At 42.9% G+C, this 15413-nt stretch overlaps 1 protein-coding gene across 1 annotated transcript; it reads left to right on the top strand.

The window, feature by feature from the left end:
- Positions 1-4358: 4358 nt before the first annotated feature.
- On the top strand, positions 4359-9003 carry LOC308158274 (5'-3' exonuclease PLD3-like; the record flags this gene model as incomplete). The annotated part of the gene is made up of 5 exons (XM_080531868.1): positions 4359-4517; positions 6668-6807; positions 7642-7807; positions 8119-8218; positions 8816-9003. The coding sequence occupies 5 exons, from the start codon at positions 4359-4361 to the stop codon at positions 9001-9003; spliced, it is 753 nt and encodes a 250-aa protein (XP_080387994.1).
- Positions 9004-15413: the final 6410 nt, after the last annotated feature.

Raw genomic sequence — 15413 nt, 5'->3', positions numbered from 1 at the left:
AAAACCACAGGAGACAAGACGATGTTGGAGGTAAGCATTACACACACTACTCCTGATGAGTCTTAATTAAGCATTATCACACGAGAGGGAGTGCTGATATTCAGTATAACAGCACGACCACAAGTGTGATATTGCTTTTATACTTGTTTTATTTTTTAACAGTTCTAGAGCGCAATTTATTAGTTAACAGTAATAAGCGACAACAGATTATGATTTGTTTGTTTATTTAATCATTTATTTTGGCTCCGCCAACAAAAAATTGTTCCGCAACTGAACGTCAACTGCACTGTTGCCTAGTAACCTGAACACAAACATGTAGTCTAATTATAACATTTAGTAGAACACCTGTGCGGCGGAGTGATTAGTTAAAAGTCCCAGTACTGTTATACTGTATATCGGCACTCGTGGAATGCCTCTTGTCCAATCAAATTACTTAGTCGGAACTGACTGTTATTATAATGTATAATGATTGATACCCCCTTATCTGAAGACTGAGTATCAACCCTCTTCTCCGTTTCCTTTTTTTTTTTTTTTTTACAGGGAGTAACCAATGGAGCCAGACTGGTGGGGGTGCACTGCAGAACATCAACCATAACTATGGTGTGATCAACAATCATTACCATTATTATTACCCAGTGGCCCCTGGGAATGAGGTACCGTCTGGCCAGCCTACTGGTCCTTCAGTCACGCCCCAAGAGTCTGGAGGACAAGCCTCAGAACGTGGAACATCAGGGTTAGAGTCGATGGACAGTCTGCTGCTCACCTGGCTAAACGCCCTTCAAAAGGTAGTCAGATGAGTCTCATACAGGATATGTAATTTAATGTAATGTCCTAATAGCCAGACATGTCAATAACAATGTCAATAACTCTGAGTGTAATTATCGTGGTGGTGATATTGATAATGGTGACATTTGTATGTATTGCTACATTTTGGACTTCAAAATGGCACAAGTAATGTATAAAGTAAAAAATAAGATGCTTCCAGACTGTATCCAGAGACTGTTTCAAGTTAGACAGAGTAATTACGAACTCAGAGGAATATGTATGTTTATGAAAACAAAGATTAGAACAAATGCAAAACATGGCCAGATGTATAAAACAAGATGTATAACAGTTAAAGGAGTTAACTTATGGAATACTTTTGAAAAGGAAATGAAAATGTGTAGTACACTAAAAGGATTAAAGAAATTACAAAAAAATAAGATGATTAACAAGTATAAAACAGAGGTATAAATATAGTTTTGTTTGGTATTTTTGAAAACATGCTTAAGTAAAAATGTGTTTATAAATGTTTCTATGTCTTGATTATGCACTCATAAGGGAAAAACCACTAATGTAAAAAGGTTAGGTGCATTAATATAGTTTTTTGTTTATAAAAGTTTCAATGTTTTGATTATGTACTCATGGGGAAAAACCCATACATGTAAAAAGGGTAGGCGCAATAAGCCATGGCTTCAGCCTACACCTTTTTGGTCCTGGTGTTACGCATTGTGACTGTGTACATTTTTAATATCTGTATTATGAATTGTAAAGGGACCAAAATAAACATTCTCAATCAATACAGCATGCAAATATTGTGTGCAGGTTTTTATCATAATATGAGTGTGTCACTTACTATGATATCAACTGTATGTTTCATTGTTTTGGACTAATTGTTCTTATTTTTGACTTTGACCAAAGTCTGTCTCAAATGAGAACCACCCACAGATAATCTCTCTAGAGAGGGATGAGGTGGAGCTCTCCTCAGAGCCCCTCTCCATGGTGAGGACGCCTCCCATGACAGGTGAGGTGAAGATCCCCAGTGTCCTCGTGGAGGAAATGACCCTCCACCAGACCCTCCAGTCTGTTGATGAGGCCAAGGCAGAGCCCCAGGACATCATGACAGCCCCTGAAGTTGTACCCCCTCCTCAGAGAGAAGAGGGCCCCAGGGCCAAAGAAGCATGTATCCCTCCACAGACGGATGGTTATGAGCCCCAATCTACCCCTCCACAGAGGGATGAGGTGGAGCTTCTTCCAGAGGCCCTCTCCATGGTGAGGACACCTCCCATGACGGATGAGGTGAAGATTCCCAGTGTCCTCATGGAGGAAATGACCCTTCACCAGACCCCCCAGTCTGTTGATGAGCCCAAGGCAGAGCCCCAAGACATCATGACAGCCCCTGAGGTTGAACCACCTCCTCAGAGAGAAGAGGGCCCCAGGGCCAAAGAGGCATGTACCCCTCCACAGAGGGATGAGGTGGAGCTCCTTCCAGAGGCCCTCTCCATGGTGAGGACACCTCCCATGACGGTTGAGGTGAAGATGCCCAGCGTCCTCATGGAGGAAATGACCCTTCACCAGACCCCCCAGTCTGTTGATGAGCCCAAGGCAGAGCCCCAAGACATCATGACAGCCCCTGAGGTTGAACCACCTCCTCAGAGAGAAGAGGGCCCCAGGGCCAAAGAGGCATGTACCCCTCCACAGAGGGATGAGGTGGAGCTCCTTCCAGAGGCCCTCTCCATGGTGAGGACACCTCCCATGACGGTTGAGGTGAAGATGCCCAGCGTCCTCATTGAGGAAATGACCCTCCACCAGACCCTCCAGTCTGTTGATGAGGCCAAAGAGGCATGTACCCCTCCACAGTGGGATGAGGTGGAGATTCCCAGTGTCCTTGAGAAAATGACCCTCCATCGGACGATGATGAGGGATGAGGTGGAGCTCCTACCAGAGGTGGAGATTCCCAGTGTCCTCCTCTTTACCCACAGGGATGAAGACACAGCACCGGAGGTTGTTACCCCTCCCCAGAGGAAAGAGGTGGAGCTCCTCCCAAAGGCCCTGTCAGTGGTAAACACACCTCCCATGACAGGTGTCAACTCTCAGGCCAAGGCAGACAGCACGACACAGTTTGCCTTCTGTACAACATTTAATCCCCAACAGAGGGACCAGGGGGACATCTTCCCTGACGCCGACCCCCCATCAAAGTGGGATCTGGAGATGGGTGCTGTGGGTGTGGCTACAGGTGTGGAGGAAATAACCCTCCACCAGACCCTCCAGTCTGTTGATGAGGCCAAGGCAGAGCCCCAGGACATCATGACAGCCCCTGAGGTTGTACCACCTCCACAGAGGGAAGGTTGGGAGCCCCAATCTACCCCTCCACAGAGGGATGAGGTGGAGCTTCTTAGTCAGGAGGTTGAGCCTCCACAACAGCTTGACACTAAAATGTGCCTCTGGAAGGTGGAGCTCCTTCCAAAGGCCCTCTCCATGGTGAGGACATTGCCCATGATGGTTCAGGTGGAGCCTCCTAGTGACCTCTTCGAGGAAGTTGACCTTCTGGACAAGGCAGTGGCCAAAAACACTGTGACCCCGACACAGTTTGCCTTCTTGAAGGCATTTAATCCCCAACAGCGGGACCAGTGTCACCAGCTCCCTGACACCAACCCCCCATATAAGTGGGATCTGCTGGAGATTGGCGCTCTGGGTGTTGAGCCTCCACAACAGCTGGGAGTTCGACCGAAAACCTGCCTTGAGGTGAGACCCCAGATTACTACACACAGGGGTAAAACATGCGCTTCATCAGAGGACAAGGGGCAGGATTTAGATCCAGCTACACCTTAAGGTCCACATTTAACTATCATCTTACAGCAGTCATATTCTAACTGTACAAGCATTGCTTTTTATCCAACTCATTCAGGTTAGTTTCATTGAGCAGATTTTATTTAGATAATTATTTTTTCACAGAGCATGCCCTTTCCATCACCTCCACCAATGATGGCTCCACCAACGACAGCTGCCCTTAAGATGGTTCCCGTCATGAAGCCTTACTGTCTGTGGGATCCTCCATCTACCACTCCAGGACACATACACTCTAGGAGTGCAGGTAATTACTGCTGTGGCTTAACTCCTTACACCCAGTCAGTCTGTAATGATTATAATGACTGTGGTGATGATGGTGATGATGACGATAATTTGATCATGTTTTTTTTTCAGTCTGTAATGACTGTAATCAGTACTCAAGTTGTAAAAGAAAATCAGGGGGGGATGGTGGATTTTATCATATGGGGACAATTTTAGCATCCCCACAGGTAAAATGTAAAAATGTTGGTAAAAATGTCAATTGCATGTGTGCGCGTGCCCCCTCGCCCACAGTATTTTACTCAATATGCGCAAAACTAAATGTTGAAATAGCAGTAATACCACGTTCATTGATAGAATGACATAAGGGATGGAAAGGGGGGATGGCAGTTTTAGAAGGGGGATGATTTTTACTGTTTTTATTTCAGAGGGGATGCCATCCCCCCTCATCCCCCCTCAACTCGAGTGCTGACTGTAATGATTGTGGTGATGTTGACGAACATTTTATCATGTTTTTTCCTAGTAACAATATGTCCAGTGAGGAGGTCCCCCGAACTTCGGAACCCCAGTGTAATGGCCTCCACGGGTCCAGGACAGGGACCTGGAGCGCTGCTGGACCCAATGGACCCCGCAACAATGATGGACCCCGCAACAACCATGGCGCCCATCCCCAAGACACTGGAGAGTCAGTACTTATTTGAGCCATTTGTTTTCTCTCTTCTGCGTTGAGTTACATTATGGTTATGACTGCTTTTAACAGACAGAGAGTAATGTGTTTTTTAATGTCTCTACAGCTACCAAGGAGAAGGGCCATGGTCTTCTGGGAAATGTTGTGTCCCATATCAGGAGAGTTGCCAGTTTAGGTAAGACCCTCCCAGCTATTTTAAGACCCGTTTTAGACATTTTCACCTTTGGTTTACTGCTTTCTGTGTAATGCAGAAAACATACTGTATATATATTCATTATTTCCTGAACTTAAAATGTGTTCTTTACAGTAACATGCAGCTTGACTGAAGTAACAGTGTAAATGACTTTTTTCTTTCTTTCACAGGCTATGATAATCCCCAAAGGAGCCTTTTCACTGATACCGATTATTTAAAAAAAAAAAACTAAAAAAATTAAAAAAAAAAAAACCCCAAAACTTCTCGGCATATCAAATAAAATAAAAAGCATTCCCACCGCTTCTCTCATTCATTCCTTAAATCAGATGGACTTGTGTGTTTTACCTTTTATCTTTCCATAGTGTCATTTGCTCTCTGAGTTTAGACAGGTATGTTGGAGGTGTACTACATTGTAATGTGCTATGAAGAGCTTTGCATTTTTTTTTACTGATTTATTTGCCCTGCAATCAACTTGTCAGTCAATTGTTGGAATTTGGTATTTTTGCTCTAGGCACAGAGTCACCCATATTCGGCACCCCTAGAGCAATTAGGGGTTAAGTGCCTTGCTCAAGGCCACATGCAAGCTCCCTCCTGAGGCAGGGATCAAACTAGCCAGCCAACTGCTAGCCAGCCTCTCTAACCTCTAGGCTACCTACCAAAGCATTGATCCTTCCCAATGTGAACTGGATCTACTCTGACCAGTGTCAAACATCAAATTGAGCAAACACCGCAACATAAGGTTGAACTAACCCTTATCTTCTTTGCAAGTGGCATAGATTGTTACCAGGGCCGTTACCAAAACGTATAAGAGGAAGTTACTGTAATGTAGCCGCTAACACGCTCGCGACGTTGCAAGCTAAACTCCAAAATGCTAGGTGACAGAGCAATAGACCCAGAATTTTTTTTAAAGGATTTTAAAAATACTTTTATTGACAACAAGAAATGTTTGATGAAAAAGAAAAGAAAAAAAGAAACACACATGAAAAAGCATAATCAAAGTTAGCTCTTTGCGCAACAGCATCCTTACACATAAGGACAAACATGGTTTGAGGAAACATCATTAAGGCCCCTTCAAGTGAATTGTCAAAACAAACAGTATATCAACTCTTCAATCCAACATGGTGTTTGGCTTTCATCATGGCATTTTTGTAGAACAGGAAAAAACTGTCAATAATATGACCACGTTGGTGACTTGTAAGAACTTGAACAGGCAAAAACATAGGACAATAGGGAAGCAGCTTGGTGAGAAGGCAACAACTGGTGGCGCAATTATTAGAAAATGGAAGAAATTTAAGATGACGGTCAATCTCCCTCGGTCTGGGGCTCCATGCAAGATCTCACCTCGTGGGCATCAATGATCATAAGAAAGGTGAGGGATCAGCCCAGAACTACACGGCAGGACCTGGTCAATGACCTGAAGAGAGCTGGGACCACAGTCTCAAAGAAAACTATCAGTAACACACTACGGCGTCAGGGATTAAAATCCTGTAGCGCACGCAAGGTCCCCCTGCTCAAGCCAGCGCATGTCCAGGCCCGTCTGAGGTTTGCCAATGATCATCTGGATGATCCAGAGGAGGAATGGGAGAAGGTCATGTGGTCTGATGAGACCAAAATAGAGCTTTTTGGCATAAACTCCACTCGCCGTGTTTGGAGGAAGAAGAAGGATGAGTACAACCCCAAGAACACCATCCCAACCGTGAAGCATGGAGGTGGAAACATCATTCTTTGGGGATGCTTTTCTGCAAAGGGGACAGGACGAATGCACCGTATTGAGGGGAGGATGGATGGGGCCAAGTATCGCGAGATCTTGGCCAATAACCTCCTTCCCTCAGTAATGCTATGTGTGGGGATAGTTCTTGCAAAGAAATGTTGCTGCTGATAATGTCTGTGTCGTGTAGTGTCGTGAACTATCCCTTTAAAACTACCCACATGCTAACAACAACATCCTGCCTCCCCAGAGCTCCCCACCATCCTTCTGTGCCGCGGGGAGGACCGAAGACCTTCAGTCCATCCTGAGTGTCATGGAGGACGCACAGCACTTTGTCTACATTGCTGTCATGAACTATCTCCCCACCACAGAGTTCTCACACCCCAAACGGTCAGTCAGCCTCCTAGGGAACTTCACTGCCACTTTAAGTTCAGGGAGACTGGGGAATTAGCCCTTATGCAGCCATCTAAAGTCAGTTTTGCTTACCGTTTTGCTTAGGAAGTTACATTTTAGAGAGCCTCCGCTCTTGAGCCAAAAAGGGAAATAATGCCCCAAAATGATCTCGTTGCTCACCGAGAGGCATTCCTCCCAATGCCCATGAACTCATTAACAGCTTCTTTTTGCAGTAAGTAAGTTTGCAGGCCTCAGACTCAGGAATGTTTAGTCTAATAAAGCCAAAATTAATAGATTGATATAAATATAAAAATGTGTGACAAACAATTGCCTAGTAGTATTGTTCAATGATAAGTGTTCTTGGAGGTAAAGTTGAAGTTTTGGAGAGGCAAAGCTGATGGAGAGTATTATTCTAGCTCATTAGTCTTACTCTTGGGGCGGCTGTGGCTCAGGAGGTAGAGTCGGCGTCTAATGATCACAAGGTTGGCAGATCGGCGGTTCGAGCCCCGGCTGGCCACATGTCGAAGTGTCCTTGGGCAAGACACTGAACCCCAAAATTGCTCCCAGTGAGCGGGACGGCGCCTTGCATGGCAGCTCGCCGCCATTGGTGTGTGAATGTGTGTGTGAATGGGTGAATGAGAGGCCTTTGTAAAGCGCTTTGTAATAAGGCGCTATATAAGTCAGTCCATTTACCATTACTCTAGCTCATTGGTCAGATGGCTCTACCTACCAGCATGTCTTGTAAAAAGGCTCCTAGAGCGTTTGTCTGTTATGGAATGAATAAAGCCCCATCTCTGGGCCCTAACCCTGTGGGTCTGGCGCCCTCTGCAGGTACTGGGCCGACATTGACACTCAGCTGAGGCGAGTGGCATATGAGAAGCGTGTGCGCATGCGTCTGCTGATCAGCTGCTGGGCCAGCACACAGTCTATCATGCTGCCCTTCCTGCGCTCCCTGGCCTCGGTCCAGGAACCCAAGAGAAGGCTGGACATCCAGGTGGTGAGTAGGCCTAGACTTAAGAGTTGCTTTCTTATTTTGTCACTTTACTGTACGTTCGTTTTTAGACATAATCCTCATGTTGATGATTCATCGACATTGTTTTGTTTATGTTGTTAATAAGCTACGTCCAGAAAGGATGGAGGTGTTTGGGTGTTGAACAGTGTCTTCTTTAGGTTGTAAGCAGAGATGTATGTGTTGGTTGCTTGGTTGAGAGTATGACACGTTTAGGCACAATATGGGCAAGTCATTGGGCACAGGATATCACATTTAAAAAGAGCTTATGGTACCATTTCTGCTTCTCTATTTTCCAGAAAATCTTCGTTGTGCCAGCCAATCCCAAGCAAAAGGAAATACCCTTCGCCAGAGTTAACCACAACAAGTACATGGTGACAGACAAGGTTGCCTACATAGGTAATACACCTCTCTCCTAGACTCAACAGTAGTGAGATATATCAACATTAGTGAGATCAAAGTCATCCTTAAGTCATCCTTAGGAAGCATTGTGAATCATTGTTAGACCACTGATTCACTCTCTCAAAAACAGGGTCAATTAGAATTTGTGAAGTGATTTGAGTTCACAATTCCAATATTTGAAAAAACTTCCTTTTTTCCAATTTATTGAGAGGTCACTGAAAATGAATGCCCTTTTAGCAATCATTGATTTAAAAAAATAAAATAAAATGTACTTCCTGAATCAACTGCATTGAAATTCAACTGTCCCCAACCCTATCTGAAATAAAAACCTGTTTGCTCAGATATCATTTGAAGCATCACCCATTGTATCTCTAGGCGTAGCTGTTGAGGGTATTTTATGTGTCGACTTTACACAAATAGGACATTTTCATTTCATTTTTCATTTTACGCAGATTCTTTATTGAAATCCAGTGTAACAGATCCCATCTATCAGCTCTAAGGCATCTTGTTTCCTTGTGTTCTCAAGGTACCTCTAACTGTTCTGGTCTTGTGTTCTCAAGGTACCTCTAACTGGTCTGGTCTTGTGTTCTCAAGGTACCTCTAACTGGTCTGGGGACTACTTTGTGACCACTGCCGGGTCGGGGCTGGTGGTGAACCAAACTGCGTCCCAATCGCTTGGTGGCACGTTCCAGTCACAGCTGCAGGCCGTGTTCGAAAGGGACTGGGAGTCCTCCTACAGCAGCCAACTTAACCAGCACACTGACCTCAAAGACCTCTGTTAGACACATACACGTACAGAGTTAGATGAAGTACCACCACCACCACCACACTTCTCCTGCCTCTAACAGTGACTCTGACCTCCAATCCAGCAGAGGGTACTTACGATGTACATTTCGTCTCTGGGACGATTTTAAAGATTATAGCGTCGTGTTAATCATTATTATTTTTTGATAAATGCTGATTTAATAAAATAAAAAAAGCCATCTATCACTTATCAATGATCAAAAACTATCAACTAGTTTCTAGAATACAATAGATGTATGGTTTAAAGGGTACATTTTCACAGTAGCTTTGGGAACTCTAAATCCCAATCAATCTCAGGGAGAAATGTATAGTATCTGTAGAGTTTTTTGATTGATGTTTCTTGGCATGCTGGTTTCTTCTTTTTAAAGGTGCAATTCTTAATTGGTTTTTCAGCCACATTTCTGGCAGCTTCTAGTTTGGGTATTATACAGTGGGGTGGGCACCCCTAGTCAAAATGCCTTTTACAATTAATATCTAAGTGAAAAGAAGCAAACCTAACCTCTAAATCAGGGGTGGGGAACCTTTTTCCTGTCAAGGGCCATTTACATTTTTAGAACATCCTTCAAGGGCCATTGTTACGGCCTGGCTCTGGACCATAACAAAAAGGGACACACACACACCATGTATAATCAGAATAACAATAATTTAATAGAACTAAGGTATGCCAAACTGAACAATAATCCAATGGGGTATGAGAATCAGTGTATCAGTAGTGTAAGTGAGTGAATGCAGGAAAGTATGGCGAGGAGGGTGTTGTACGGTGTAATATAGAATAATGGTGCTGGAGGAGAGAGAGAGAGCTTGTGGACTGGAACGCCTTTTAAGCTGTAACCAGGACACCCAGTCAGCTGTCCCGAGTCCTCCTGATTAGGCTCCAGCCACGGCCACCGGGTAGCCTACCTGCTTGGTTAGGAAACAAACAGACTGTCTTGGTTACCACAGATTTATTATTAATTAAATAAATAATTAAAACAAATTATTGAACACATATCGGACTTACCTAATGCGATGGCTGGAACTGTTTCTCTTCGGCGAGGCGTTTGGTGTCAGCTGGTAATGATGATGATGCTACTCGCAGCTGGTTTTGCAGGTTTGGGTCAGTCAGTCTTGAGCGGAACCGAGTCTTTGCAAGAGTCAGTTTTGAAAAGAACTGCTCACAGCAGTAGGTGGTCCCAAACACTGACGCAAACTTCAGTGCATGTCTCCTCAGAATGGGAAAATCCTCAGCACGTACATACAGTTTGTAGAAGTCCAGCAGAGGGAGGTTGTTGTACCTAGCTTTGAGCTCGTCATTGCTTTGCAGCTCAATGATTTCGAGTTGTAGGTTGTCAGGCACATCAGCTGGTTCCACATTAAATGGCGTGGCAAATATGTTCAGTTCCCTTTGCTTACTTTTCACGTCCTGGAACCTCTCTCCAAATGCCTGGAGGAGTTTTGCACACTCAGCAGCATATTCAGATGTCACAACAGGCTTTTGTTCTTGCAGAGTGGGAAAGTGGAGAGTGTTTCCCCTTTCCAGTTGCACTTGGTCACAGCTTTAGTTTAGCTTCAAATGACTTCACATTTGATTGTAGAGAGCTGAGAAGCTGGTTGGGACCTTGGAGCTTGACGTTCAGCTCTGACAGGTACTTGGTAATGTCCACCATGAAGCCCAAATCACACAGCCACTTGCTATCACTGAGTTCTATGACAACCGTGTGAGCATATTTCCGCGACTCAGCCAGCGCACCTCACAGTGGTAAACCAGATCTCCGTACTCTGACTCTAGTTCACTCAGTAGCTCTTTGAACTGGCGGCTGTTCAGCCCTCTGCTTTTGATGACATTTATGGTGGAAACGACAGTTGTCATCACATTGTTGAACTTCAGGGACTGTGCACACAGATTCTCTTGGTGTATGATACAGTGGCATACAACTAACTCACTTGGATCGAGACTGAGACGACTCATTTCCTTTTTGACCAATGCAGTCAATCCCTTTTGCGCGCCAACCATGGCTGGGGCTCCATCCGTTGCCAGGCCACTTAACTTGTCAAACTGCAGTTCGAATTTGTTCATAGCCAAAACAACTTGCTCAAATAAATCCGCACCTTTGGTGGTGCCATGCATGGCTTGCAAAGACAGCAACTCCTCCCTCGTATGAAACTCGGCTATAATCCCCCGCACAAAAATGGCCAGTTGGGCGGTGTTTGTTATGTCTGTTGTCTCATCGCAGGCCAGAGAGAAAAACTGGAAATCTCTTGCGGTGTCCCTCAGTGTTTTCTCAATATCTTGTGCCATGTCAGTAATCCGATCTGAGACAGTTCTTCGAGACAAACTGACACTTTGGAACAATTTTACTTTGTCCGGTGCGAGCAGCTCCGCCGCGGCAATAATTAACTCCTTCACAAATTCTCCTTCTGAATGCGGCCTCAGCTTCTTAGCGATTAGCTCACTCAACACTAAACTAGCATGCGTAACGTTGTCTCGGTCAGATTGTGGTCTTGTGAAGACTGCTTGTTGAGCACCCAAACTCCGATGGAGAGCGTTAACTTTATCCAAGCGTATTTGTCCTTTCAAGTTGTCCAGGTTAGCATGTTTTGAGTTGTAATGACGTTCGAGGTTCGACTTTTTCATAACCGCGAGCGCCTCCCGACACACAAGGCATACTGGCTTGCCTTTTACCTCAACAAATAAATAATTGTTTGTCCATTTGTCTTGGAAAGTGCGACATTCTGCATCTACCGTTCTTTTCTTGACAGCCATGTTTGCATTCTGATTACTTTCTGAATGAAGCGATGACAGGAGATTATCACGCAATGACACATTACGTTACGCACGTGACCATGAACGTGACACAGACAGATAGACAGCTGTCCGTCACTGACCCTGAACGTCACGTTCAATAAAAATATTTGTTTTATTTTATTTCATACATTTTTATTTTTATTATAAAAACGTGTTTTATAGGAAAAATAATCGCTCGCTGGAGATTTTATTTAATGTTGTATTTCTAATGTTGCTTTTGTTTATTTTTATTAATTGCCTCGTAGGCCGGATCAAACGGTCTCGCGGGCCTTATACGGCCCCGAGGCCGGAGGTTCCCCACCCCTGCTCTAAATGGTACAAAGTTAAACATGACATTTTCATCACATTTTAAAGTAAGATACATTTTTATATTACAGTTTCAAAATAATAAAACAAGGAAAAAGGCCTTGTGCAAAGGTTTGGGAACCCTGTCAGCTAGTAGTTTGTAACTCCTCCTCGGGCAACTATAACAGCTTGCAAACACTTCCTGTAGCCTAGTAAGAGTCTTTCAATTCTTGTTTTTGGAATTCTTCCTGGCAGAACACCTCTTGCTCAGAAATATTCTTCGGCCTTCTTCCATGCACGGAATGTTTGAGATTTCTCCACAGATTTTCAATAATATATACGGATACTTTAGAAGGCATGGAGTTACTTCAGAATATATAGTTCAACCCTAGAATTATATTCACCTGACTCATTGAAGCCGAGTAAATCACCTTGGAGTAAAACGTTTTTTATTATAATAAAAAAGAAACCTTGCTTTAAAATTGGCAGAAAGGTGTCATGTTTAACTTTGTAGCATTTAGTGTTCAGGTTTGCTTTCAATCACTTGGAGATTAATTGTACCAGTCATTTAAACCAGGAGTGCCCAAATCTTTGCACCCCACTGTTTGGCAGGGGAAGGGTTAGTTAACTTTTGATTTTGGATGCTATTAAGGTAAGACAGTTGTACTACGCTCATTAGACATTTATAAGTAATATTCTGCCTAAACATTTAAATGAAAAACAAAACAAAACCCAGGTTGTGCCTTTAATGCTTCATTTGTGTTTCTTGCTTTCCAATGCAGGCTGGATAATAAGGGCTTTTAATTCATTTTAAATCTTCCCTTTTAAAACAAGTGGATGTTTCCCATAGGAATACATCATGGCTGAATTTACATCCTTGAATAATAATTGAGAAAGTCCAGAAATTCCCTTTAATTTCCACCATGTGGAGTGTGTCTAAAATATAAGTACAGTGGAGATAGTTGTTGAACAGCAGTAAAAAAACGAATGTATTGCATATTTGACAGCAAGCACTGGAATTAAATTCCTACACCATCACTCCCCTCTACCCTTTTTGGGTAATGTTCTTAAATTGAATTCATAAAGTTATAAACCACTTTATTGTTAGTGGTTTTATGCAGAAGTGTGGATAATTATCTTTCCTCAAATTTGCATGAATGAATAAAACCATGAATAAAACCATGCAACCTCTTGCTAATGATGAATTGATTTATTTCCAAAACCGTATTCACTGTGCTGTCAATCAAAACAATGACAAGAACACTACTTGTGTACTCATGTCATCTTTGAATTATTAGCAGAGTGTCTTGTGGCGAAAACATCCCGTTGGATCAGAGAGACTGCATCTATGAGTTTCAATTCATTTTCTATCACTATTTCTGTGAACATCAATTTTCATTATGTTTACCGCCGCTATTACGCTCTTACACAATCAGCCTACACCAAAAATAACGCTAATTCACAGACTTCAAACCATTTATAGGTACTAACGTTCTGAGGAAATGAAGCATGTGAGTGAGGGATTTTTTTAGTCATGTAATAATAATAATAATAATAATAACTTATTTGTATAGCACTTTTCCTATATCAATTAGACTAGGTCTGCTAAAGGCTCTTGTCCTCGACCGCATTTTGAGAATAGACTCAGACCAACTGAGGCAAATATGCTCAATGACCAGCTGATGCGCAGGTGAGTGTATGTTAGTTAATAACTGTAATTAATTAGGGAGAATCTATTCAAATGAAATTGATTTGTAGACCCATGAACCGAGCGGGGGGCGTGGTTATGTCAGAAATTGGTTGTCAAAGAAAATGACGTCACTGGCGAAATTGGCTTTATGACACATTAGAATTAGAATCATATTTCTGTTCTATTGTAGCCTATTGCTGTGTCGTTCTTCTTTGAGATCACTCTGTTGCAGACGACGATCAGTTAGAGAGATAGAAAATATACTACTACTGTGTCATTACATATCTACTACAAGAGAGAGCATCATTTCAATGCCCCCTACTTTACAAACCAAGAAGACACAGCTGCCTTAGAGGAGGTGGCCAGTGGCCTATCATGGATACCACTCCCGTGAGTAATCAAACCTCAAACACTGACTATAAAATGGGGGATATATTACTTAAAATAAGCTAAATTACCTGCCAACAGAACAGGACAATTTAAAACTAGTGCAGTCGGACAGAAAACAAGCATATATTGCCTTGATTTAAGATATTTAATCTTACTTAGAATTACTTTTTGCAGTGTGGACGGTGTGGACGGTGTCCTGTTGACGGGCAAAGCAGAGCACGTAACGCTCAAAACCACAGGAGACAAGACGATGTTGGAGGTAAGCATTACACACACTACTCCTGATGAGTCTTAATTAAGCATTATCACACGAGAGGGAGTGCTGATATTCAGTATAACAGCACGACCACAAGTGTGATATTGCTTTTATACTTGTTTTATTTTTTAACAGTTCTAGAGCGCAATTTATTAGTTAACAGTAATAAGCGACAACAGATTATGATTTGTTTGTTTATTTAATCATTTATTTTGGCTCCGCCAACAAAAAATTGTTCCGCAACTGAACGTCAACTGCACTGTTGCCTAGTAACCTGAACACAAACATGTAGTCTAATTATAACATTTAGTAGAACACCTGTGCGGCGGAGTGATTAGTTAAAAGTCCCAGTACTGTTATACTGTATATCGGCACTCGTGGAATGCCTCTTGTCCAATCAAATTACTTAGTCGGAACTGACTGTTATTATAATGTATAATGATTGATACCCCCTTATCTGAAGACTGAGTATCAACCCTCTTCTCCGTTTCCTTTTTTTTTTTTTTTACAGGGAGTAACCAATGGAGCCAGACTGGTGGGGGTGCACTGCAGAACATCAACCATAACTATGGTGTGATCAACAATCATTACCATTATTATTACCCAGTGGCCCCTGGGAATGAGGTACCGTCTGGCCAGCCTACTGGTCCTTCAGTCACGCCCCAAGAGTCTGGAGGACAAGCCTCAGAACGTGGAACATCAGGGTTAGAGTCGATGGACAGTCTGCTGCTCACCTGGCTAAACGCCCTTCAAAAGGTAGTCAGATGAGTCTCATACAGGATATGTAATTTAATGTAATGTCCTAATAGCCAGACATGTCAATAACAATGTCAATAACTCTGAGTGTAATTATCGTGGTGGTGATATTGATAATGGTGACATTTGTATGTATTGCTACATTTTGGACTTCAAAATGGCACAAGTAATGTATAAAGTAAAAAATAAGATGCTTCCAGACTGTATCCAGAGACTGTTTCAAGTT

This window comes from Nansenia antarctica (genome assembly GCF_963989245.1).
Source record: "Nansenia antarctica genome assembly, chromosome: 5".
Classification (NCBI taxonomy): domain Eukaryota; kingdom Metazoa; phylum Chordata; class Actinopteri; order Argentiniformes; family Microstomatidae; genus Nansenia; species Nansenia antarctica.
The sequence above is the reverse complement of the archived record's forward strand: the minus strand, read 5'-3'. Positions and strand labels throughout refer to the sequence as shown.